The sequence below is a fragment of the Alnus glutinosa genome, chromosome 3 (genome assembly GCF_958979055.1).
Source record: "Alnus glutinosa chromosome 3, dhAlnGlut1.1, whole genome shotgun sequence".
In the NCBI taxonomy this organism is placed as follows: domain Eukaryota; kingdom Viridiplantae; phylum Streptophyta; class Magnoliopsida; order Fagales; family Betulaceae; genus Alnus; species Alnus glutinosa.
In genome coordinates this window covers 10,345,753-10,373,641 of record NC_084888.1, presented here as the reverse complement: position 1 = coordinate 10,373,641, position 27,889 = coordinate 10,345,753, and the positions used below count along the sequence as shown (strand labels likewise).

At 37.4% G+C, this 27,889-nt stretch overlaps 1 protein-coding gene across 1 annotated transcript; it reads right to left on the bottom strand.

Moving 5' to 3' along the window:
- Positions 1 to 10,525: 10,525 nt before the first annotated feature.
- Positions 10,526 to 20,845, bottom strand: LOC133863446 (ABC transporter G family member 29-like). Its single transcript, XM_062299375.1, has 21 exons — positions 20,557 to 20,845; positions 19,778 to 20,202; positions 19,344 to 19,553; positions 19,026 to 19,110; positions 18,762 to 18,921; positions 18,451 to 18,581; positions 18,034 to 18,124; positions 16,567 to 16,868; positions 14,804 to 15,402; positions 14,313 to 14,473; positions 14,113 to 14,222; positions 13,869 to 14,022; positions 13,607 to 13,762; positions 13,318 to 13,490; positions 12,841 to 13,173; positions 12,374 to 12,748; positions 12,145 to 12,278; positions 11,841 to 12,068; positions 11,559 to 11,730; positions 11,220 to 11,474; positions 10,526 to 11,113 (listed from the first exon to the last, which is right to left on the bottom strand). The coding sequence occupies exons 2-21, from the start codon at positions 20,158 to 20,160 to the stop codon at positions 10,841 to 10,843; spliced, it is 4,485 nt and encodes a 1,494-aa protein (XP_062155359.1). The 5' UTR covers positions 20,161 to 20,202; positions 20,557 to 20,845; the 3' UTR covers positions 10,526 to 10,840.
- Between the last annotated feature and the right edge of the window lie 7,044 nt (positions 20,846 to 27,889).

Genomic DNA, 27,889 nt, shown 5'->3' with positions numbered 1-27,889 from the left:
GAACATTCGAAGAGAAAAATGGGACATTGTGTGCCCATGTAAGAAGTGTTTGTTGGGCAAATCATGGTCTAGTGAAGTTGTATTTGCCCATTTAACGTCAGGTGCCGAGATTATTGAGGGTTACATTGAGTGGATAATGCATGGGGAATCACTTGTCCTTTCCATTGATAACGAGGCAATATCTGAAGCTCCCAGGACGGTTCAAGTGGATAGCATTCCACTACATGGGGGGTCCAGTGGGATGCAAGACATGCTTAATGACGTTTTCGCGATGCACGGTGTTTTTGTAGAAGCCGGTGAGTCTCAAGTGGGAGTTGAAGCCGAAGCTGAATCTATAGATGCTGAAATTGAAGACTCTAACAGGGGGGCGAATAAGTTAGAAGAATTGCTAAAGAATGCCGATACGCCACTCTATGTAAATACAAAACATAGTAAATTAAGAGCTATTGTGCGTCTATATAGTATTAAGTGTATGAGCAATTGGAGCAACACATCATTCTCCATGTTGCTCGAATGTTGCTCGAATTCATCAATGAATTGATGTATCCGGATGCAAGTTTGCCTAAAGATACATACGAGGCGAAAAAGTACTTGATGGATTTGAGCTTTGAGTATGAGAAGATATCGGCTTTGTCGCAAAGGTTGTATGTTGTTTTGGAGGGAAAATGAAAAGTTGGACAAATGTACATTCTGCAATAAGTCTAGGTGGAAGGATGACTTAACTAATGAAGATGGGTCGACAAAAAGTTCGAAAAAAAAAGCCGGTCTAAGTGTTGCCTTGGTTTCCTCTGATACCAAGGCTGCAGAGGTTGTTTATGTCACATCATACATCGCCACATATGAAGTGGCACGCTTAAGGTCGTACAAAAGACGATGTGTTGAGGCATCTGGCCGATGGAGAAGCATGAAAGACATTCGATTCATGTTACCCAATCTTCTCATTAGACCCGCGAAATGTGAGGCTAGGTTTAACGTCAGATGGCTTCAATCCTTTTGGGAACATGTCCTCTAGTCACAGTACTTGGCCGGTAATGTTAGTACCCTACAATTTGCCTCTTTGGATGTGTATGAATCAGCCGTATTTTATGTTAAGCTTGATTATTCCTGGTCCGAGTGTACCAGGATAGAATATAGATGTGTACCTAACGCCCCTTGTAAGTGAGTTGAAGGAACTATGGGAAGTAGGGGTACAAACATTTGATGTAACCTCGAAAAAATATTTCACATTGCGTTCGGCCTTGATGTGGACGATAAATGACTTTCCGGCATACGGTGATTTTTCAGGTTGGAGTACACATGGATGAAAAACATGTCATTGTTGTAGGCATGAAACGCAATCAATGTGGCTAACTTATGGTAAAAAATGGTGCTTTATGGGCATAGGGGATGGTTGCTTCCAGATCATCCATGGAGAAGAAACAAGAGACGATTAAACGATGCGCAGGAAATGGTTGGCGCTCCCGAAGTGCCGAATGGTGATGAGATCATTAGACAATTAGAACGTGTTGTCAATCGGGCAGAAGCTTCCCAATGGGGAAGTTGATTGGAAGAGGCGAAATGTATTATACGATTTGCCTTATTGGAAAGATCAATTACTACGCCATAACATTGATGTGATGCACACAAAAAAAAAATGTCGTTGATAACATACTTGGCACGCTATTGAACATGAATGGTAAAACCAAAGACAACCTTGAAGCACATTGAGACTTGTGTAAGATGAATTTGAGACCAAAACTTCATCCATTTACCGCGGAAAATGGCAAAACACTTTTGCCCGCAGCTTGTTTCACAATGACGAAAAAAGAGAAGACTGACTTCTTGCAAGTGTTACATGATGTTAGAGTGCTAAATGGATATTCTTCAAATATATCATGTTGTCTCAAGCTCAAGGAATGTACTATTAGGGGTTTGAAGAGTTATGACAATCACATAATCATGCAACAACTCATGCCAATTGCACTTCGAGGAACCGTATCGGATGATGTTGTGAGGCCTTTAATCGAGCTATGTGGGTTCTTTAAGGAGATTTATTCAAAAACACCACGGGTGGAAGATCTAGATCGTCTAGAGAATCAAATATCCATAATCTTGTGCAAATTGGAACGAATATTCCCTCCGGGATTTTTTTACATCCATGGTGCACGTAATCATACATTTAGTACGTGAATGCAAACTGGGCGGACCGGACGTAAATTTTTTTTTATGAGTTGCAGATGAGCAGAGTAGAAGGAATGTTAGGACTGTTGGTAGTCCTAAGGACATATGGTACATACCTGAAGGGGAAAAGGTAGTGATCCAATTCAACTCATCCTATCAACCAACCGGCCCGGGGGTCTAGAAATTTAGAAGGATTTGTGGGAAGATCATAAGAAATAGTTGATTTGTACAGTTGCATGGTAACTGGAGGAAGTTACCATCGGAAGGGAAGGAAGATATGGCGCACCCTAACGGTATGAAACTTTTTATTGACATGTCAATCACTTCTTATTTATAGTTTACATTTCCAATTAAGCTATGAGATTTCATTTTTGTTGTAGAAAATTTTTTATTTTGAGCCTGTTCATGACCTCGCGCACATAAAAAGGTTAACATTGATGGACCTAGCAAAGAAAGGAAGGTAATACAGGTACGAGGTCAAGAATGGTCTAAATTTGAAAGAAGGTGATACCGTAGAGTCTGTGGCCAATAGGGCTTCGACAGTGCCAGTCTTCAATGCAGAAGACTTCGAAATGCAAGTTGATACGTGGTTGTCTTTGGCTGATAATGTATTTTTATTTATTTATTTTGTTGAAGAAATCCACATATTAACATTACCAAGTTTATATGAGAGAGCGTTGAAGTCTAAGACAAGCCGTGGCTGCAACGCATTTCTTCACACTCTGGGATCAAAGAGCATCGCACAGGTTGCACGAGAAATGATACGTATAATAGAAAAACATTCATGGTTTGTATGCACTATAGTAAGATAATAAGCTTATAACTGATAATGTTAATGATATTGCATGAGGAAGATACAAGAGAAACTCCGAACCGAGACGATATATTCATTGTCTCGCATACCATGAAAAATGGGAAACCTTTGAATGCAGCGGCTAGGAAAGTTATTGTAAGTGGTAAATACGTAATATTAGTTGTATGTTCAAGTTTTCACCCTTTGATATTTTGTGCAGGCGAAGATGAGAGAAATTATCGAGAATCAGTCGCCGCAGGACGAGTGTGTTCATAAGGGTCAGTCTATTGGTCCCATAACGATGCGTGTGCACAAGTGCTAGGAAGAGAACATTCCGGTCGTGTACGCGGGGTGGGGCTAGGGCCGACTCCCGGTAAATCCACCTCTTATACCTAAGGACAAAGATCGATCTCTAGTGCGCCTACTCCTAGAGAACTAGAGATGGCTGCTGAGATTGAACGTTTGAAGACTTTGTATGAAGTGCAAAACATCAAATTGCAAGAGCAAAACAACCAACTGCAAGAGCAAAACAACAAGTATGAAGTGCAACAGGAAGAGCTGGCAGCCGTCAAACATATGGTAGCCTTATTTATGACAGGGAAACAACCATCAATGGGAAACAACCAAGAAGGTGATGTTTTGGTTTAGTCTTAATTTTTTATTAGTTAATCATTAATTGTCCCCTCTTACTGTTCATTGGGCTTGTTTTATTTATTTATTTATTTTTATTTTTTTATTTCGTATTTTCTATTAGCTACAATTTTAGCTGCTTATCAATGATCTTCTGTAGAACTTTGTACTCTTTGGTAGTGTAGGTGTTGAAATGGTTCTGTAGTGCAAAATACCGTCATTGTTTTCTCTATTCTATCATTAGCTTAGTAGTGTGACATTGGCAGTTAAAAGTTAGTTACTTAATTCCTAATGCTACTACTAGTTCAAGGATCTATTCCATCATTTGAAGCGAAAAAGAAAAAATGAAGTTGCTTGTATTAGTATCTAGGTGGTTATATTATAATCATTAGTTGTGATTAGTTTTCACCTTGCAACATGTTAATTATAACCTCATCAAGATGATTCTTACCTAACAATTTGGGATTTGTATACCTATTGCAGCAAACACTAGAAGAATAAATGAACAAGATGGTTGAAGCAAGCAATGTACACAAAGCCATAAATCGGATTCTCTTTTGGGCTTGCATGCATTGATGTTTATGGGGCATGGAATATAGGTTTTAATTTTTTTGGATTTTAATTATGTATTTATATTTGAATTCTGTAATAGGTATGCATGAATTTTTGAAATATGTAAGCTAGTAGACTATTGTTGTAAAGAGTTTGACTTTGGAAATAGATTTGGATTTGGATTTGAATTTGAATTTGGGATTTTGGAAATAGATTTGGAATTTTGTATTAGGATTTTTTTTTGGATTTTAATTATATATTTTTTTAAAAAAATATACATTATTCTGGACGGTTTGGGCCCAAACCATCCAGAAAATTACGGACGGTTTGGGCCCAAACCGTCCATAACCATTTCTGAACGGTTTGGGCCCAAATCGTCTGGAATTATTTCCAGACGGTTTGCAAAAACTGTCCATAACAGGTTATGGACGGTTCGGGCCAAACCGTTTGTAATTGCGGACGATTTGGCCCAAACCGTCTGCAAAAAAAAAATACCGACCCATTCTCCTAAACGGTTTTAAACCGTCCAGAAAAAAAAGTCTGGACCTTTTTCCAGATGGTTTTTTCCAATTTCTGGATGGTTTTAAACCGTCCAAAAATTCAGTTTTTTTTTTTTTTTTTTTTTTTTTTTTTTTTTTTTGTTGTTGTTGTTGTTGTTGTTGTAGTAGACCACCCAGAAAAGTTTCCATATGCAGGAAAATCGTTTATAGTCCATAATAACGTTGCATGCAACTTAAAATTCTCATGCGTCGATGCATTATACGTATGAATGCCTTCAATCCATAATTCTTTTAAATCATCCACTAACGGTTGCAGATACACATCAATATCATTTCTAGGTGCCTTAGGTCCAGGGATAAGTAAGGACATTATCATATATGGATCTTTCATACACCTCCATGGAGGTAAATTATACGGCACCAGTACTACTGACCATATGCTATATGATGTACTCATATTACCAAATGGATTGAAACCATCACTTGCTAAACCAAGTCGCACGTTACGGGAATCCTGAGCAAACTGAACATGTTCTTTATCGAACTCTTTCCACAATATTGAATCAACTGGACGTCTTAGATTTCCATCATCTTGACGCCCATCTTTGTGCCACCTCATATCTTTGGCAATATCTTTCGACATAAACAACTGTTGCAATCTTGGTTTAATTGGGAAATACCGTAAGACCTTATGTGAAATTTTCTTACCTTTACCTTTGACCGTTGCCCATCTTGAAGTTTGGGATATTGGGCATTCTTCTTTATCAGCGTGATTCTTCCAAAAAAGCACACAATCATTCTTACATTCATGTATCCTCTCATAACTAAAACCCAAGTCTCACCTCAACTGGGTTGCTTCATAATATGATCTTGGTAATGTCTCTCCATCTGGGAGAGCTCTCTTTATCAAGTCAATCACCATATCAAACGCCTTGTTACTCATATTGCAAAGTGTCTTTATATGAAGTAGATTCACAGTGAAAGAGAGATTTGAAAATACAGTCTGGATGAAGTTCACCTCGGGCATCTTCCAACACTTGGTCAAAAGTTCTCAGTTCGTAATCATTGGTTGTTGGACCTGGAGTAGTAGAGGATTCACCTGCATTAGCACCTGGAAATGTCTCCATATCGATGTCATTTAACATTTGTTCAACCTCATCAATATCCGAACTCGCATTATCATCATTATGATTGGCATGCTCATTTATACGAAATGGGTCTTCTTCCCCATGGAATACCCACTGGTTGTAGTTCATATCAATTCCATTAAGGAACAAATCATCTTTCACCATGTCTATAGGCTTATAATAACGATTCTCACACTTGCGACATGGACACTTGATCCTATTAAGCTCATCCACGTGACCACGTGCCATTCTAATGAATTGTTCAACACCTTTGGAATATTTCTCACCAAATCTATGAGTTTCGTGCATCCAACTCTTATCCATCTCGATGTCTGTTTAACTAAAGTCTTCGTACTAGTTTATAAAACAAGCTACAACGGGACCTGGCCAGTAAAGGTAAAATTAGTATTAGTTTTAAATAAAGCTAGGAATATATACAATGCTTTTATTACGCAAAGGATAAAAAGATAAATTACACAATAAATTGCACAAAATCAACAATGACAATATGAAGGAATCAAACATCTTTTGGCCACTCTGGCACTCCCATTACTTCCTAATGAAGAGGTGGTAAAAGATTTAATAAGTTAAGCATTACCCTTACTATACGTTCACTAGTTTGTTAGAAACTAATATTTAGTTGGGTCATATGTGGACCACACTTGACAAAAACACACTTGGGTAGTAGTTAGGTTTGGGTTAAAGAAATCCTTATATTTAAAGTTCAAAATAAGTAGGTCTAAATGGGTGTTATGGGAGGTAGATTTTCATGGAAAGCTACATATGATTGGTCTCGATCTAAAGAAAAGAGAATATATTTTGCATGAAGATCCCATCTCTTACTCACTTTAAGAACTCTCTCTCTCTCTAGAAGGATAATTTGTTTTCTTCTTCACTTAGGATTTTTTCTGCTACAAATTTCTTCATAAAAATTAATGGATGCCATGAGTGAAGGTAAATATACTATTTTCTATCTGTTTACGATTATTGATACTATTTCTTAATAATGGATGCCTAGTATAAAAAACAACTTAGTATTTTTCTTAATGATATTTGTTAGGTTCTAGAAATTGGCTTTATTCGGTCAGCAAAATCTTATGTTTAATTTCTTTTCATTACCTAATCTTTTTGGTATGAAAAGTGTAAAGAGTTTGGGGTGTTTTTAAGAGTTATTGGGTTGTCCCGTTCAAATCCAGCCATGACAAACAAGTGACAAAGAACCACATAGAGTTCTTGCCATTTTGCTGTTCAAAGCTGGTCACGAAGGATAAGTGACGAAGAGCTATAGAGAGGTAACGACCTTTCCTCGTTCAAATTCGGTCACGACAGACAAGTGACGGAGAGCCATAGAGAGGTCTCAGCCTTATCTTGTTCAAAGCCTGTCACGACAAAAACGTGACACGGGGCCATAGAGAAGTCTCTGTCTAGTCACATGCAAATTCCGTTCAAAGCTCTTCGTGACGCGATCTGTGCAAAAGTTGCCAAATGTTAGAGAGTTAGCGTATAATCCCTAGCCGCCACATCACAACGCGAATGGTCCCCATTCGTGTTGTGAAGACAAAATCTTATGAGATTAAATTTAGGGTTAAACACATTTTTAGTCCCTGAATTTCAATTTGTATCACAGATGATACTTTAATTTTAGGAAAAGACCGAATTGGTACTTCGGTTAAGTTTTCCGTCCAAAAACTAACGGTCCGCTACGTGTCAATCACTGAGGTTGACACGTGGCACTATATAAAAAAATTAAAAATTAAAAATCTTTAAAAAATAAAAAAAATATTAAAAAAAAAATATTAGCCACCCCTTGGACAGAAAAAAAATGGCAAGATCGGTTTTGCCATTGGGGGTGGCCGAACCACCCCCAAGGGCCACGAGGGTGGTTCTGCCACCCCCAGATCGGCCTGTCTGGGGGTGGTCGAACCACCCCCCGTGACCTATTAGGGTGGTTCGGCCACCCCAAGGGCAAAATGGGAAAAACAAAATTTGGAGGGTTTGGAACCACCCCCAGACCGGCCGGCCTAGTGGTGGCCGAACCACCCACCATGGGGTGGTTCAGCCACCCCAAACTGGCCAATCAGCCACCCCCTTGTGTTTTTATTTTTTTCAATTTTTAATATATATATTTTTAATTTTATTATTTTTTAATTAATTTTTAAAGATTTTAAATTTTAAATTTTTTTATATATTGCCACGTGTCAACCTCTGAGGCTGACACGTGGTAAGCCGTTAGTTTTTGGACGAAAAACTTAACGGAGGTACCAATTCGATTTTTTCTTAAAATTAAGGTACCATCTATGATGCAAATTGAAACTCAATGACTAAAAAATAAATTTGTGAAAACTCAGGGACCATAGGAGTACTTAACTCTTATATTTAAGGTCTTGGCTCATTTGGCGCAACTCTTTTCCCATAACTCTCAAGGAAGCTTTGGACGAGTTTTTGTGAGGAAGATGGGTGAGATCCTTCATTCTAGAAACCTTCTAAATGAATGTCTTCCTTCACATTTGTTAACCTGAGTGAAGATTTCTAAAAGCTTGAAGCTTTTTTTTCCACTTGAAGTTTTTGGTTCTTGAGATTGTTCAAGCCACACCATACACATCCCAAGGAGTCTACTGAATGAGTCAGTGAGGAAAGGTATTACAAGAAAATTGTCGAGCTTGGAGGCAAACAGTTTGCTTGTTGTCTTACATAGTCTAGGATTTACAAATGGGCTTTTGTAAGTATTCCTTGTGTCTATAATCCAGATCTTCTTTGCTAGTGATTTCTTGAGTTTAGCTAACCCAAAGTAGTTTTTCCCTTTGATTTGTTCTAAGGGTTTTCCACTTCGCCAACAGATCTGTGTGTTGTGGATGTGTGTGACTTTGTGTTTATATTGCTTATGATTCTTTGATTAAATCATTTATTTAGAAATTATTTGTGTTTGTGTTTTTTATTTGGGGTTAGAATCATTCATTGGGGTTAGAGCGGGTTCGCTCATTCTTGGACTCACGTCCTGAGCGTGGTTTCTAACCCGCTTGTTATGGATTTCTCTCCACATGTTGATAAGATTTTTTTAGATGAATTATTGTGTATAAAAGATTTTGATCTATCTTCAGAGTTGTGTTTCAGTGTCCAAGAGTCCTACGACTTTGAAGATATGCAAATCATGAGGGATGATCATGATGGTATTTCCACATTGTTCGTCGGTTCCTTGATGGAATCTCACAGAAGTATCTCTAAAAAGCTCACACTAGCTCATTAATCCTGGTAATGATATCGTTTTGAAAAAAATAGTTAATGTAAATGTCAATATTGATGCTTTAATTTACGAGAATGACTTGTTAAGAAACAAGATTGAGGAACTTGAACAAAGATTGGGGATTTTCAGAATTTCTCAATCTTGTATTAAGAAGGATGTTGGTCCCAAATCTAAAACATTCTCTAGCTAGGAAACAAACTTCAACAAAGTTTAATTTGTGCCTACGTGTTTCCATTGTGGGGATTGGAGAGCGGTCACACTCGCCCTAGCTAAGTCTCCCCTCTTAAAATCCTATACACCTAGATCTAGGAGGAATGTACGTGTCTAAGAATAGTGAAACTGAGTGTGACACTCAGACGAACATCTTAATTGATCAAGTGAGACTCATCAATCAGAGACTTCTAAGAACCTAAAGTCCTTAATTCCTAGTGATGAGAGTACATCTCATGTGTCTTTACCCAAACTCAAGAAGTTTTTGTAAGAATAAGACTTGCCATGCATGCGGCGTTTGTTGCTCACACTTCTTTGAGGTGTCTTGATTCTTGTCATTGGTACGTTGACAATGCTTGTTCGATCTAGTCGGGGGACAAATCTGTGTTTAAACTTTTCAATGAGTACGTACATGACCGGCAGTGTCACATTTGGGTATGGAAACAAATCACAGATGATAAAGGTCTCCTAGAAATTCGTGAAATCTTTTATGTGAAAGATCTGAAAGCCAACCTTCTCAACATTAGTCAGTCTTGTGATGATGACTGGAATGTTCAATTCTCAAAGGAGTGCAATGTTTTCAGTAAAAAAGGAAAATGGATTATGTGTGGTCAAAAGACTTCTAACAACTATTATGGCTTTAGAATAGACATCTCTTTGTAGTGTAATATAGCTCGACTGATGAAGTGCAGTTATGCCATCAACGATTGGGTCACTTAAATTTCAAGGATATCGTCAGAGCTTTCAAGAAGGAACTCATTCTTGGGTTACTCAAATTAGAAAAACCTAAAAAAGCAATTTGTGGACCTTGTAGCCGGAAAAACAAATCAAGTCTCAAGCAAAATTGGATTTTTTTTTTTTCTTTCATTTGGCTTGGTACGTCCAGGAATTACCATTTGATCAAAATCATCATTTGATCAATCACATTTTAAAAACCACCTCATTTTTTAATGGACACTTGATAGACACTTAATGTACGTATAAAATTACTCTTGCCTTTTGTATTTATGCTTTGTTTTAGTAATATATGTTGATCTGCCCAGAAAGAAAGAAAAACACTAATGAAAAGCTTCTTAGGAAGAAAAAAAGTCAACTAATGAAAGAATGAAACAGAACAGAATAAATAATAATAATAGTTTCACTAATCGTTGCTAAATGAATAGGTTACGTTGGTTGTAGTAATTCATGATGGCAATTGTAAACAACCTAATTTCAGATTAATTTCTTTAACCAAACTCGATCTTGCTTAGTAATGAACATATATATATATATATATATATATGCTTCTTTCAATCAAAACATCGATCCTTAATTAAGTTTAAATAATAATAGTAATTTAGAATCAAGCCTCATACAATTGTCAGTTTTCAATAGATCGTAACGGCTTTAATTACTTCTATTTTATATAGGGATTTGATTCTTGTACAACACTAATACAACAATTGCACAACAATCCCTCACATGAGGGTGGGCTCCAGTATGTAGAACCCACTCTCATGTGAGGGATTGTTGTACCGTTATTGTATTGGTGTTGTAAATCTAACATTTTCCTTTTATATATACAGGAATGACTATGCGATTAATATAATCTGGTACAACAAGAATTTGTTTCATAAACGTACATCTTCTATCTCATCTGGAAGTTGAGAGTCCTTATGCAATAGGCAAACATGAAGGCGAAGAAGACCGCGAAGCCAACCAAAACTCCAGCAACTGGGCCCATGAAATTTGGGTTGTACCCGAAATGGTCTTCTATATACCATTTAATAGTCGGGTCTACCTCCATTCCGGGCACTTTAATTGTGGACTCCACATCACCATATTGTGACACAATCAATCCATAAACTGTCCATGCAACTGGACAAATCCAGTAATACCAAACCCACCACTTTGGAATTCTCTGAATTTGTTCAAAAATCAATGAAAAAAGTAAATGTCAAAATCCATTATTAATTAGTTATTCTTAGAGATCGAGTTATTTAACAGGAAAGAAATATACTACTTACAGGTCTTGGGATGAAGAAGCCTGAGAAAAGATTGAAGAGAGAATAGAAAGCTGCTGCAAAAATGGATGCTACTTGGTGGTTGGGAGTGACGGATACAGTCATCATGCCGTAGTATGTGAAGTAGAGGAAGGAGAAGAAGGAGATAAAAAAGAACCAAAAGAATTTGGCGGCTGTCCATTCAAAGCTGGCCATGGCATACACAGGAATTGTATAATATATAGTTTGAGCAAACACGTACGGAATTTCAACAACCACCTGCATGCATGCATATATGCATATCAAATATTGAACATTTAATTTAGTGATGAAATAATTGTATAAATTAAAGTGGCTTGTGACCTGTGCAAGGGCATAAGGCAATGCAGAGTACATCCCGGCAGCTCTTTCTCGATAAAAAACTGTTCTTTCAATGGCTACTATCGGTTGTACTGTTGAGCAGTTATTAATTCCTACAAACAGAACAGAACCATACATAGCTCCGATGACCATACTTAGATCACCCGAGTCCGCCCTATAGCATGAACCATTCAAGACCAGGAAAACAAATTAGCTACCTAGTCAACATAATGATGAAAGTTGAGAGCTAGTTATTTGATAAGGAAACTGATCAAATTAACAGACCTTTTGGATCCAACTCTCCAGAAAATTGTCCCCATCATGAGGGCTGCAATAATGGTGAAAAAGATTCTAACAAGGTTATAATCCGGACTTCTCCAATAAGTCCACCATTGCTTCCATAAGCAAGATTTGAACTGCTCCCATGGGGGCTGAGAATATTGAGTGGCAAAATAAAGGTCTTTTGCTCCGGGCGGCGGCGTGCTCAACTCTCTCACCAATGCCTTGTTTCTCCTGCTCATAAACACACTACTTGTTAGCTCGCGATCGATAATCAATACTGCTATTCGTTCATAAACACTTGACTTACTGATGCAAGGATGATGATTTGTAGTGTTCAGCAAATTCAATTCCAAGCCTGACTTCAGCAGCCATTGAGCTCACTTCAAGCATCCATGTTGCTGGGTTGTACTTTTCTTTAATTCTGGGGACTCCAGGAATTTCCTGCGAAATCAGCATATATAGGTGATCAATTTTATTTTGCTGTTTGTAACTATTAATTTGTTGAAGAAAAACATATAGGAATTAAGATAAAGTACCTCAAAATATTCAATAATTTTCTGGGAATTCCGACCCAATGGTCCAGAGTAGATCACTTGTCCTCCTCTCTTCATCAGCAGTAGCTCATCAAATGCTTCGAAGATATCAATGCTAGGCTGGTGAATAGTGCACACAACCGTTCTTCCAGTGTCCACCGTGTTTCTCACAGTCCGCATGACAATAGCTGCTGCCCTCGCATCAAGACCTGAAGTTGGTTCGTCCATGAAAATGATGGAGGGATTAGCAACAAGCTCAACAGCAATAGTCAACCTCTTTCGCTGTTCTGTTGACAACCCTGTAATCCCTGGAAGCCCTACTATTGCGTCCTTAAGATTGACTAGCTCTACCAGTTCCATCACTTGATCAACAAATATCTGAAAAGATAAGACCCAAGAAGAAATTGTCTCTTAAAAGTTTGCCACATACAAGGCTTAGTAGAAGTTATCAAAAAAATTTATACCCTTACCATCTTTTCCTCGGTGCTGACTTCTTTAGGAAGTCGAAGGAAAGCCGAGTAAATCAAGGATTCTTTAATGGTGACTTGGGGCGAGTGGATATCATTTTGTTCACAGTAACCAGAGATTCTTGCAAAGGTTTCTTGTTTCTTAGGGAATCCGGAGATTCTAATATCACCTTCAATGTAACCACCCGTCTTTCTTCCTGCTAAAACATCCATCAATGTTGTCTTTCCAGCTCCACTTACTCCCATTAGTGCTGTCAAGACCCCAGGCCTAAATGCACCCGTTACTTCCCGAAGCAATTGTAGCCTGTCCTCCGCTACTCCTTGTTCTTTCATTTCCTGTCAGGGACAACAAAGGTAGTTTAGTTGCACTCTAAAAGAAACTATCTTTAATGTTTCTAATTAAGAACCAATATATACATATATATGAATACACGTTATCTGGTGAGGTGAAAAAAGGAATGAAAGATGAAGGATTCTTACAGGGGGCATGTCCACATAGTAATTCACACTGTCAAAGGACATTGCCAGAGGAGCAAATGGAAGAACCATTCCTCTCTTAGGGGCAACACCGTTGGCTGCATCAACAGCTGAATCATTTCTACTTATCCCATAGCTATTAGATCGGCTGTTCATTCTCCGGATTGCCATTTCTCCTGAGATATTTTTGATCGAGTCCAATTAAGGAACCAAATAAACATCATGTAATTCACATTGACGATTGACTGCGCTCGCAAAAGACTAAAATTTACTGTATTGTTTTGTTGCATACTTGTATTGTTTCCATCAAAAGCAGACAGTGATTGAGCATTAGAATCTCTCTTTGACATAGGCCTTCTGAGTCGTGGTTCTTCCTTTGATTCCTCTTGTTCAGCTTCCATCTCGTCTGCAGCTTCTTCAGATATTACTGCTTGCGGCCTTCCCGTTGCTGGTATATCAAACAAACAAGAGAGAGAAAAAAAAAATGTCATTTGAAGGAAACCAAATTGAAGTAGTAAATTCTCAAACACCCTTGAACAGAATGTTGCTCTTACGGTTAAGGTACATAAGCGCAAAGGTGAACAGAATGTTGAAGAGAACTGTGAAGCCCAGAAGTGCTCCTGAGCCAATCCAGAACCAATTTTTTTCAGGGAAAACATCAATGTTATTAAGTACGGCCACACCCAATGGGGTTGTATTATCTGAAGCCTGCAGTTGAATCAAGAATTGCTAAGAAACTTGCATTCTTTACGGTAATGACATTGTAAGGAAAGCAGGTAGGTAGCGTAAACAACATACAAATTTGTTGGTCCATCTCGGAGCAAGCAATTCGTTTACAGAAATGGCATTGTAACCGTATGTCAAAGGTGAAGCCCAATAGCCCCACCTCCACCAGACTGGAATTTGACCTGTTGTGATCAAACCAATTCTCAATGAATATGCGTCATACTGGTAATATTAACTCGATCTCTTTGAATATATACAGGTTTTGTACCAACCTCTAGGAACCATGAAACCTCCAAGTAGGAAAACAAGGAGGAGACAGAGAGTTCCACCAGTATTGGCGATGATCATGGTCCTGCAGACTCCAGCAATGAGCCTAAAGAGCCCGGCAGCCATTTGTTGGATCAGAAATATCAAAAATAGTTGCTTGAAAAACCTGTCCACGGGAATGAGTCAGAATCCTCACTTTTCAAACTTGTTCTTTTTTGAAATTTTTTAAAGCATGTACCTCATAATATATATTCACCATTATACTTAAGCCCCTGAACTAACACCCAGTTTGAAGTTGGCCCCATAAACTGTCAAGTGCAATACTATGATATACCAAACTACCACGTCACTCTGGCAGCGTAATATCACACTTGACAGTTCATGAAGCCAAGTTGAAAACGGGCATTAGTAGCGGAAGCTTAAGTATATTTTCCCTGATTCTAATTCATTCGGAAAAGATAATTATAGTATAAGTGGTTTCATTAACTAAAGTTACCTGCTAGCTTCAGGTGCATATCCGATGGTGTAGTATGTCATGACCATCCAAACAATGGTCTCGAAAACAGAAATGGGGATCCTGAGCAGCACGGTGGGCAGTGTGTAAGTCCAAGCTGGGTGGAAGAGGAGCTCTCTATGCTTGTAAAATACAGGAAGCCTTTGAATGGTCAGTGCCAGCTCGGCAAAACCATTGAACATGTTGATGATCAACCCAAACACAAGTGCACCAATGTATACTGCCCCATCTTCCTCGGTTCTATTGTGCATTTCTGTCCTTAAGAACACTGTCGACGCTATTAATGCCACGACAATGAGTTGGATGGTCTTGAAAACGTACACAAAAGAGTTCCTCTTTATCAGCAGCCATTCTTTGTCAAAGCTTGCCTTTAGGAGTTCCATTTTTGGGACTGAATATTTCTTGTACACCAGGGCTGCTCCATGGGCTTGCGACTTGTCGAAGGTGACCGAGAGCTCATTTTCAAGCCGCATGCCCACATGGAAACTCTTGAACCGGCTTGCGAATTCAGACACTGATATGAACCGGTACGGTCTTGTCCTGTCTGCCCAATACTGCTCTTGGTCCTTCCTTGATGTAACCTGTACGTATTAAGATTCCTACTAATTAGTTGCCGTCTCGGTTTCTAATGTTCTTTAGTAGAGGTTGGATGAACAACGTGATTTTCACATATCAGTAATATTTGTAAACGCATAAGAGTTGAGAAAAAAATATACTTTTAACTTCTCGAAATATCACTAATTTTGTAATTATGTCTTCAAACTTTAAAAAGTGACGTTAACGCTCCGCATATTACCATCGAGTGTCAAAATAGACAATTCTTCATTTTTCTCTCCAAAATACTATTGAAGTTACTAAAAAGAAAAATTATAGAAAAGTACATATATATTTTCCTCAAACTACCACTCAATTGTCAATGTCCTACTCTCAAACTATCAAAACATGTCAATGACCCCCCTAAGACCAACAAAAAGACAAAATTGACCATAATTTTTTTTTCAATAAAACAAAAATGTTCTTATAAATTCGAAGAAAAAACTAAAAAAATAAAATCCGTAAAAAAAATTAAGGAAAAAAAGAAAAGAAAAATTAAAAAAAAAAAGATGAAAAAAAACTGAAAATTATAAAAAGAATTAAAAAAACCCGTTTTTATTTATTTATTATTTGTTTTTAGCTTTTTAGTTTTTTTTATATAACTTTTTTTATTTTAGATTTTTTTTTAAAAAAAAATTAATAATTTTATGAAGGGAATTTTTGTCATTAGGAGTGACATTGAAATTTTTCGTGAGTTTATAAGGGAGGGGGAGATTGACACAATTGGTAGTTTGAAAGAGGGACATTGACAATGACGTGATAGTTTGAAGGGGTTATGTGCACTTTTTTTTAAAAAAAATTATAAAAATAACCATTTGAAGAAGAAAATTTTAAGGTGACTAATATAAAAAGGGCCACCCCTTTTTGGTGTTTTTAATTTTTTTTTTTGTTTAATTTTTTAATAATTTTAATCAAATGGTTATGTTTTAATAACTTTAAGGGTATTTTGAAGATAAAAATGTAAAAATTTCTAATTTGACACGCAATGGTACTTTGGAAGGCCTCAATGTCATTTTTAAAAATTTGAAGGTGTAATAACAAGATAAATAAATAATTTTAATCAATTTTTTAAAATTTTAAAATTAATTTTTACTATCAAATCATTTCATCCGTTATGTCGTACAAGTAAAGTAAATAACGTTAGTCTTTACCTCCTGCAAGAAATCAGCGGTCCCCTTTCTCTCTGGACACTTGAATCCACAGCTCTCAAAGAACTCGACTATGTGCTCTCTTGGGCCCTGGTATACAATCTGGCCCTCCGATAGGAGGATGATGTCATCGAAGAGATCGAACGTCTCAGGAGCGGGCTGGAGTAGGGACATCAGGATGGTGGCCTCCGTGAGATGTACAATCTGCTGCAAACATTTCACTATTTGGAATGTGGTGGAGCTATCAAGACCGGTGGATATCTCATCCATGAACAGTGTCTTTGTTGGCCCAACAATCATCTCTCCTGTATTATTAGGTATTAAACAACCAAATTACAAGGTGCCCATCACAATAAACCAAAGCCTTATGTTTACTTTAATTTTAGTCCACCCTGTATCTACACAAATCTTTCTTTTTCTTGCCAATGGACCCACTTGATTAGACTAAGTTACCAACTGTCGGACCACCCCAAAAAAAAAAAAAAAAATTGACAAGTAATAAAGGGTACGAGTATACATGCAGACCGATAATAACCGCAATTATATGTAAATGCGAATTGTGGCCGGTTTTAAGATATATTAACTGCATCCACATAGTCTTTATATATAAAGCTACTATCGTCTGCCTCTCATGATGATAACGCTAAATTAAGTCGAAACTATTTTTAAAACAGTTTCAAATAGGCCCTAATAGAAACCTATAGAATGCCCAAAAAGCCTATTACCTGATATGCAAATAACGGTTAATAATCGCGCAGATAGCGGTTAGTAATCGTATGATGAGGATGCGGATACGGTTACCTAAAAATGATAATTACATTATGCGGTGGATGCAGATATTATCAAGAACGGTAGCTACATCTACATGTCCGAATCTAATACACGGAATTCTCTTTGTAGGCCATCCATGGACCATGGACCATGGACCACCTATTTAGTGTTAATTGGTACAGATATGGAAAGTATATTAGATTTTTATGAGGTATAAAATTTGGGATCATATAGATGGGATTAGCACCTCATCCAACCCTACCATGACTACTTTTCTTTGTAGGGTAGTTGGGCTTGGCTATATTTGGATATATACGATACACCTTTCAACTTAATTCTACAAATACAAGGCCTATCTCATTCTTCATCTAAAGACAACAATGCCATCTAATCTTTTGGCTGCAAGTTACGCATGTGAAAGGTCCGAAAGATGACACAAGGGTTGGGTTATAATATTGGCTCTTTTGGGGGCTTCGAAAAATACAAAATGATCAATTTTTCTTTTATGTAACAAAGGTGGTAGGTGCAAGGTGATAGCTCACGAGTCACGACTTTGTTCTGCGGATACATTTAATTAACCATTGTTCAAAGTCCAAATCTTGAGAATATGAGATCCAACATTGTCATTAATTAGCTGAATATATATATATATATAAAAGATTGATATATAATAATTAAGCTTAAAAGCTAGTTATTAACCTGTTGTTACTCGTTTTTTCTGTCCACCCGATATCCCTCGTTGCATATCATCTCCAACAATGGTGTCCTTGCATATATCGATCCCTAATATCTGTTCCATTCAACACCAATAAAGTAAAAAAATTAAAAAAAAAAAATAAAAAAAAATGACCAGTATGAAAAGGAAAAATGGCAATTCAAAGTTTCTGTAGAAAGTAAGAAGGTGGTTGGTCGCTGATTTGGAAAAAAAGGCATGTTATTGTGTGAACAAATGCTTGTCACCAGCGAAAATGTCAAAGAACAATAAAGAGCAAGATCGACGGGGTAGGTGAGGAGAAAAATTGGACCAAAAAATTCGGTGATTTTGTTGGAATTTCTTGATAACCATGAAAAGGGCAAAGATGAACAGGGAAAGGTGGAATATTTTTGAGTACTTACTTTCAGAGTGTAGTCAGTAATCAGGCTGCTCTCAACTCCTTCCATTGCTGTTGCCTTCATGAAAAGGTCAACTTCTGCCTCTGGAAATATGCCAGCTTCCTTTTCCCTTCTTCCAAGTTCACTTAGGAGATCTGTATATATAACACAGTCGATCATATCAATCAAATTGTTTATGTCAAAACAAGAACATGTGAGTGCTTTTGAAAAGCACCATTAGATATGTGGGGTCGAGTGTGTGGAATATACACGAGCCTCACATACCAATGGTGATGTGAGAAGAACCGGGAGACGGAATGAATCATTTTTCTTACCATATCGAGTCCCAACCCCTTGGCATCTTGCCGAGAAATCTAGAGTTTCTTTCACAGTCATTTCTCCAACATGGACATCATTTTGGCTAATGTATGCTGATGTCTTCTTAGGTACAAATTCATTGAGCCTGCACCCATTGTAAGTGATTTCTCCTCTAACCTGTTCCATGAAAAAAATAAAAAATAAAAATTCATTATCCCATTCTATCTAATTTTTTTTTGAGGATTTTTTCTTAGTTGCCAGAGTACTGAGTGAGATCAGACCTTTAAGCTTGGGTCCAACTTCCCGGCCAATGCCAGCAAAAGGGTTGTTTTACCAGAGGACGGGGGGCCTAACAAAAGGGCCATCCTATAACAAAATAATAAAGGATACATTAAAATGATTGGTATAAAATAATAACACCCCATGACCAACTTTTATGGGCTCCTGTGGAGTTAACTCCAAGATTAAGAACTTCTCATCTCAAAGTTGGTAGATTATATAACTCCACCTGCTTGAAGTACGCCATTAATTCTTTCTTGAAGTAGATATTACATATATTACACACTAATTAAAATTAAAGCCTTAATTAATTTATATACCTCGACGGTTTAATAATTCCTGATGCATCCTTGAGAATTGTTAATTTTGTTCTCTTGGCCATTCCAACCCCAAGAATACCAAGACCCGATTCTAGAATATTTCGGGCAGTATTTGGAAGAGTGGGAAGAGCTCTTGAGCCAACATGGCAATCTGCCTCGATCGTTAAATGTTCAAACCTAACTTCAACTGTAGGAAGTCGGATTCCAACCCTGAAATTAAAATAAAATTTAGTGTTTAATAAGGCTAATCATCGCAAGTTAAGTCAAACCCATGTTGCCTTTGATGCCATTGGCAGTGGCAAAGGGCGGCCGGGCACAAATAAAACAAGATTCGTGACATAAACTGACAAAAACTGGCCGTCTATTTTTGTTTGTCATGTGGGAAAACAGGATAGAGTTGAAAAAGTCCATGAGGTAAGGATCAAGAAACTTACTTGTCAACTCTATTTCTAAACTTCTTCAAGAACTTCTCATTATCTTCCTCTGCAACCTTGAAAATCCTATCAATGAATTGTTGCCTTTCATCCATATCTAGCTTTCGAACATCCACTTCCTTGTGCGCCAGGGGCTCATTCTCCATGTAAGAATTTATGATACTTGTTCTTAAACGATCATACGTTGGTAACTTCTCTATGGCAGCCCATTTCAGAGCTTCTTCATCTTCGTCGACTTGACTGTTGCGACGAGATTGCCTGCCACCTGCAAATACATCTTCCATGCTCCAACTATGCTTGCTCATAGTCCTGCTTATGCTTCTGCTGAAGCTGTGATGCCCTGCCCGCCTTTCCGAGCCTCTGGCTTTATCTAGACCCTCCATCTTCTTCTTCTTCTTCTTCTTCTTCTAATGAATTTACCGAAACTGGAACATGCCCAGATCCTAAAAGTTAGATTAATGGACACTCAAAAGTTCGAAAAAAAGAAGAAGGAGAAAATAACCTGTTGCTTCTGTTTGGTTGCTGAGAAAAGGAAAGAAAGAAAAAGAAATGAAATTTAAGTATGTTAAGCTCGGTAACTTGAGCTTAATACAAGTGTTAGAAAAGCCAAGGTACCATGTAACCTCAACAGAACCCGACACAACTGTTTGATTGAGCTGTGGAGTGTTTTCACATCATTTGAAAAGCAAAAGCAACATAAAATTTAAGAACCAATTATGTTTGTTTTTTAGATGCATCAACCAATTAACAAAAATCAGGGACATGAAAGATGTACTTACTTAATTGGTTTTCTTGAAATACAAGGGAAAATGAAGCTGAATTCTCTATCCAGAAACAGAGAGGGGAAAGGAAAGGAAGGGATTGGTTTGGTGGGGATTGGAAATTCCTGTCTCCCACCTTTTTGGTACTTTTCCTCCCCAAATGTTGTTGGAAAGGCCACTCTCTATTCCTTCTTAGAGAGAGGGAGAGAGAGAGAGAGCTGATGCAAGTCCCATTCCTTTGTGGGTACTTAATTACTTATACTTCCATGTAGGGAGAGTAGAGAGAAGATGGTACAGGCGGCAGAATTTTCATTTTGAAGAATATTTTTTTGGTAAAATCCACTTTTTGAGCAGTGATCGACCATATCCACTGCATTTTCTTTTTTTAATTTCATTTCTGTGGGAAAAATAGGCAACATTTGTCAACGTTCTATTTTGGTTGGCTAAATTTTGTTAGGCGATTGAGACTTGCGACTTGCCACTTGCCACACCGACGGCGACAGGGGCGGAAAAATAAAATTATTTGCATTTGAAATCTTTGAATTTTCTGATTCACTTTAATAATGTTAGACTATTCAAAAAATATGGGCTATTCTAGAAAGGCTATGGTGTATTCCATCTCTTAATTATTTTAAAGTTTATATTTTTTAATATTCATAGCCTCCCTGTAAATAGAGGCTATGGCAATACATATTAATATAAAGATGTAGCCCAAACATTTCGTTAAGTTCTCTCTCTGCTTTCGCTCTTTCTTTCTCACACATATTAATCCGATCATATATTTCTACATGGTATTATTCTGTAGCCTAATTAGTCCAATTAGACCTATCACATGTTGTCTGAATATTCTGCAAGTCGTCCATGTGGTTCACGTGCCTCCCAACTTCCTCACTTTCACCGCAACTCGTTCTGGAAGAATAAGCTAGAATCAAACTTGCAAAGAATAGATCTGTGAAAGTGCGACGCCAACGGCAGCCACACTCCACCTGAAGATTTTGTCCTTGCAACCACACATAGTGATGGGTGCTTTCTAATGAAATTGATGAATAATGAAGGAATGTGAAAATGAAAGGTGATAATGAATTCTAATTAATGGCCGGAGACAGACCCCAAGTGAATCCAATTAATGCTGGAAACAAACCACAAGACAAAAGTTTATACTAATTCTCTCTATACTCATTAACGACCAAATGACCTTTAAATAGAAATACAAACAGATAAAGCCTAAAGTGATAACACATAAAGTTCTAATATTCAAATTCAAATAAATTTTAATCCTAATCTTACCTAATCTAATCCTAATGAATTCCAACTCCAACTTCGCATCTTACTCTAATCTGACCCCTATCGCATAGTCACGCTCGACCAATCATCTCGGTGATTGCACTAGTCGATAGAATTGACGCTGACAAGTCTAGATTCGCAAAGAACACTGACATCGAAGGACAGACGTGCTGTCAGGCATCGGTCAAGGTATCTACCGTGCATTGCCACTTTACCACTCGCTCTCATGCGCCGGCGACTCTACAACGAGTCACGTGCCTTTGTCTTCATACACCTCGCATTTCCCACACGCAACACGCGCAATACGCTTTTCATGCGCCACATGCTCACTCCACAAATTGCTTGACTTGGTTTGCCAACCCGACCATCCTGCAACTTGGTCCAGGGGTTTTGGGCAAAAATGATAGGGTTCCGCATAGAAAGGTTGAACAAACCAATCATTGTCGAAATGTGATGAGTAAAAAAACAAGCACAACTTTGCTACAACACTTGATGCATAAAATGACGATGTTTATAAAGGGAATGGTTTGAGTAAGATGTATTAAGAGAAATGTTCCTAAATGGTTTAATTTGGAAAAGAACGTTGAATTAGAATACCTACATAATTAAATGTTCATAGTCACTTACGTTTTACTTTCCTTCACCTATAAAACATCTTGGTGTGACCGCTCGGTGTAAAGATATTGACACTAAAAAAAAAAAAAAAACATTTTTTAGCCACATTCAGTTAGCCACGTAGATGAGGGTCATCCACGTGGGTCCCATGTCGCTAATCAGGTTATCACTATATAGCAATTAGTGATGTAGCCTTTTAAATATGTGGTTATTTAGCAACGTAGCATTTTAAGTGTGACGTCCCACATCGCCTGGGAATGAGGATGTGCTTATATGTATAAATGCACCATTTATGACACAACGCGTTTTAAAGCCGTGATGGCAATGAACCTATCAGAACTCCGCAGTGAAGCGAGCCGCTGCGAGAGCAATCCCAGGATGGGTGACCTCCTGGGAAGTGAGAAGTCTGGTATGGGGAGCTAAAAGCGGACAATATTGTGTCATTGGGGGTGGGTCGTTACAAATGGTATCAGAGCTAGGTTGTAATGACAGGTCATGTGGTACTGGAGCACTGCATGACATGGCCCTGACGGGGACGTTAGGGGTTTAAGGGGGGGAGTTTGTAACACCCCGGCCCATATTGGGAAGAGATGAATAGTTCACATAGAGTTAGTAGTTTATAAAGATATTCATGGGTGTTAAGTTCCACATTGCCTAGTTACTAGGTGAAACTGGGCTTTATAATGGATTCTTAGAAAAGCTTCAAATTGACTAGTCCTTTTGAGGTGATAGCGCAGATGTGGCTAGCGCTTTTCCTCCCCGTCAGGGCCATGTCATGTAGTGCTCCAGTACCACATGACCTGGCATTACTAGGTGGCTCTGATACCATTTGTAACGACCCAAAGAAAAGCGCTAGCCACATCTGCGCTATCACCCCAAAAGGACTAGTCAATTTGAAGCTTTTTCCAAGAATCCATTATAAAGCCCAGTTTCACCTAGTAACTAAGCAATGTGGGACTTAACACCCATGAGTATCTTTATAAACTACTAACTCTATGTGAACTATTCATCTCTTCCCAATATGGGACCGGGGTGTTACATTAAGTATGTGGTTATTTAGCGATGTGACACTTTTAGCCACGTGCCACTAACATGTTGCTAAATGCAATTTTTATTATTATTATTATTATTTATTTATTTATTTTAAAAGGAACATAGTCACTTTTAGCCACCTACCCCTAACCGATGTCGCTAAAATCATATATATATATATATATATATATATATATCTTTGGATCTCCGGCGAGATCCGCTCCGGATCTTTATCTACCTCATCTTCGACGACGTCGTTGAGATCCAGCGAGGGCTGGCAAGATTCAAATTGAACCTTTGTCCACCTCCTCATCGACGACGTTGTCAAGAACCTGTGAAGGCCAGCAAGCTCAAGGCCTAGATTTTCCTTCCCCGGCGACGAAAAAAAAGCAACGGCCACTTTTCCTCATCATCAACAACCACTTTTCCTTCCCCTTCCTCCCCCATGAAATCCAACCCAAAAAATCACTAGGTCCTCGGCGAGACGACGAGAACAAGAACAAGTTTTGTTAGCCCTATGATGTCAATCTAATTATGTTGCAAATATTTTGATGATAACAAATTATATCTCACTTCAAGTATGATAGTTGCAAGAAACATTCGAGCACACATTCTCAAAGGACCAAAAAGAATCAAAGGCATATTTCATCTTTGAATAATTAGCTAGTAACAATTTCTGACTATGAAAATCTGATTGCAAATTTGAAAAGTTAGCTAGCAACAATTTCTGACTTTGAAAATCTAATTGCAAATTTGAAAATTAGCTAGCAAAATTCAAATTCTCTCTAATGGTCATATTCTTGCTAGACCTATAAATACATGACCTTAGTTCTCATTTTCATAATTATCAATCAAGTGAGAAACAAACAAGCTTAGAACTCAAACCACTATTTCTTTTCATATATTCAAGTTCATTTGAGCCCTTCAATTTCAATGCATACAAGAGTTCTAGTGAGAGAGATATTGTTGTAAAAACTTTATTTGTATATCATTCTCAGAAAGGAGAATTGTCATTGTGAGAGAAATCTCAAATCCTATCCACAATCAATTGTGTCAAGAGGGTTGGTGTGACTCTTGTGAGGTGTGAAGGGGATTTTTCACCTTGTGAAGAAGAGTGGTGTACTCTTGGTGTGTAAAGATTTGAACTCCACCTGTAAGGAGTTTGGATTTGTGGATTGAAATCTCAAGTGGTGTACTTGGGGAGTGGCCGTAGGTCAGGTGGACCGAACCACGATAAATCGTTGAGTTTGAATATCTCTCTCCCTATCTCTTATTATTGTTCTCACATTTATATTCTCTGCATTATACTGCATCTTATATTGTTCTAAACTCCTAATTTAGTATAATTTTTATTAAAAGAAAATTTTGCTATCAACCCTGTTCACCCTCCCCCCTCTAGGGTTGATTATCTGGGCAACAAGTTTCTCCGTAACCGATAACGAAAACGAGCTTCTCCGGGTGGTGACGATCGAGTCGTGCGGCCGGGTGGGGGTGAGTCGTTGTCTTCTATAAAAAAAAACACACACACACACACACACACACAAAAATTGGCCAGTTTAAACACAAAGAAAAAAAGAACAAAGAATGAGAGAATTGTACGGTGTTCAAAAAAAAAAAGAACATAGAGAACACGAGTTCCGACAAAAAAATGAAAAAAAATGAGAGATAAAGAGGAGGGAAATTAGAAACGGGTTGGAGGGAAAATTCCCTCCAACGCGTTTCAGCAGTTAATGATAATTAGCCACGTGGCTAATTGGCAACGTGGCCAATAAAGCACGTGGCTAAAATTTCAAATCCTCAAAAAACTGATTTTTTTTTTTTTTTTTTTTTTTTAAAATAGCCTTGTGGTTTATATGCCACGTCACTAATTGGCGATGTGGCAAATAAAGCATGTAGCTAAATTTTCAAATCCTCAAAAAATTGATTTTTTTTTTTAAAAATAAATTAGCCATGTGGTTTATTTGTCACGTGGTTAATTGGTGACGTGACAAATTACCCACACGGTACATTTCGACGTGGTAAATTACCCACGTGGCAAAATCGCGACGTGGTAAATTACCTACGTGATTAAATCGTGACATGGCTACAATGCCGTTTACTGTAGCCACGTGATGAAATGTCAAATTTTTTGTAGTGTAATGAGGTGCTATCATTTGAGGATCCATTGCAAGATTTTGAGGGTTACTCTTCGTAACTAGTACTTTTAATTGACATTACATGTGTAGTGTTTTTAAATGTATATGAAAGTTTAGTTTATATATTCTTTACCGTGATTATGTGTATAATGTAATGATGTAAGTTATGTAGAGATTTTTAGTAAAAGCTACAGTTGTAAATTGTAATAATAAATATTTATAGAATAAAAGGAAATTTATGTACTTCTACTGTTTATATTTATATTTATATTTTTATTTTTGAGAAATAAAGGTCTCTAGGAATTTATTTATTTTGTAAATAGGCCTCGAAGGCACTCAAAAGTTAATTACTAATTAATTAATTTTTCGGGGCATTACAAGCTGTCTATCACCATAGTTAGCCACTTTTCAACCATGTGTACGTTGCCCCTTATATTGTGAGTATTTTCCTTCGTCAGGCTTCATTGAATCACCCCTCATCGTCCAGATCTCTCATCCATCGATGAATATCGTCATCCCGTTGTGCTCGACGCCATCATGTGTTGCTCTCGTCCTTCACCTAGTCCGTCGTGTTGCGATGGAGAAAGAGAGTCGTGAGAGGAAATGAGAAAAAAGCAATATTTAGGGTATTAAATATTTTACTAAGAGATGAGTATTAAAATGATGTTAAGTTTATTTATTGGTACCCGTAACATTTTTTTTTTATTAATTATTTTGATCATACTTAATAAATAAACTCCACATTATTTTAATATTTATCTCTTAATAAAATATTTGATACCCATATCGTATGAAATTAAGTCAATTCATACTTAAATGGCCAATTTAGGGGTGTACAAACGGTTATAACCGGCGGTTATTGGCTAAAACCGCTAACCGCTTAGGCGGTTATTGCATTTTACCAACCGCAACTGCTAACCGCCTAGGTGGAGGTGGTTATTTTTATAACTGCCGGTTAGCGGTTATTGACTATATAACCGGCGGTTATATAACCACTTTTTAATTTGGATTTTGGGTCAATTTTGGACCCAATTTGGCCGGTTTTGGCCCGATTTTTGGCTAAAATCACTAGGTTAGCGATTTTAAAGCAGTTATAACTGTTCCGTTTGTACACCCCTAATGACCGTCTTGTAAACTGTGACGACTCACATGGCATATCACTTTCAACTCTTTACCCAACATTATTAATCCAATGTTGATTGAGAAGGGCCAATTTTTTAAGGCCTAAATTAAGAGCATCTTTGCCTTGGATTACATCGAGAACATTCATATTTCATAATAACAAAAACAAAAATGCTACTCAGATCCAATCTTCAATAGAAACATTTAATTAGCGTTTATGAAAATTTACTAATTAAACAAAATAATATAATTAGTAGGTAGCCTTGGCAGGCAGCTATAGCCTATACGCCCCAATTCTAAGAAACATGTACAGATGTGCAAATCTTAAGAAAAGGGCAATGGCTGAATGAAGTACCCTTGTTTTACTTTCGATACTTCAGTTGTCAGATTTTTTTCCTTTACACTTTTTACATTTTTTTTTTTAAAAAAAAAAATTGTAGAATTAGTTCATATGATTTACCTATTTACAATTAATTTTTTGTGGTATCAAAATGAATTCAGAAGTATCTAAGGTATACAAAAAGAACAATTTACTTATACAACCAAATTCCGTCCATTAAATTAACTGATTCCGATAGTGTAACATGTCGGAGCCAATAAAATTATGACACGTATCATCTATTTAGGTCAGTGTTACACTAGCGAAACCGGTTAATTAAGTTGACGGAATTTAATTTTAGAGAATAAATTTTTCCCCTTTTTTTTTTTTTTTTTTTTTTTTTTTTTTGTAATGTTGGATTGCAGACTTGCAGTTGGAAGTGGTTACATTCTCGATGTTGATGATGGCCCTCACCAAAAATTGGATTTGCTTGGAAAATGATGTTTAAACCGTGTCTCAATCTACTTGGTCGATATGTTGATTATGTGTTAATTTTGCATCATGAGAGAGTGCATGATGATAGCACGCACTCTCAAGTCCGACTGTAGAGTGGGGACCTAACAGTTAAATTGTATACGTTCTTTCAAGTCTGATAAAATCATAACTTATTTCAAAAGTCGAATTTTCATCTTAGTACATGCTCAATCACGTTAAAATTATTTTTTGAGTAGGGGACCTAACAGTGAAACCGTATGCGCTCTCTTAAGCCCGACTGAGTCATACCCTATTTCGAAAGTCGAATTCTCACCTTAGTAAATGCTCAATCACGTTAAAAAAAATTTCT

Excerpts from the sequence above, each read along its gene's own strand:
- LOC133863446 (XM_062299375.1), bottom strand. The coding sequence starts at position 20,160 with ATGGAGGGTCTAGATAAAGCCAGAGGCTCGGAAAGGCGGGCAGGGCAT. Across the intron at positions 18,922-19,025 it reads AGTTGGACCCAAGCTTAAAG|GTTAGAGGAGAAATCACTTA; the intron begins GTCTGATCTCAC and ends TTCATGGAACAG. Across the intron at positions 18,582-18,761 it reads AGGGGTTGGGACTCGATATG|ATCTCCTAAGTGAACTTGGA; the intron begins GTAAGAAAAATG and ends TTATATATACAG.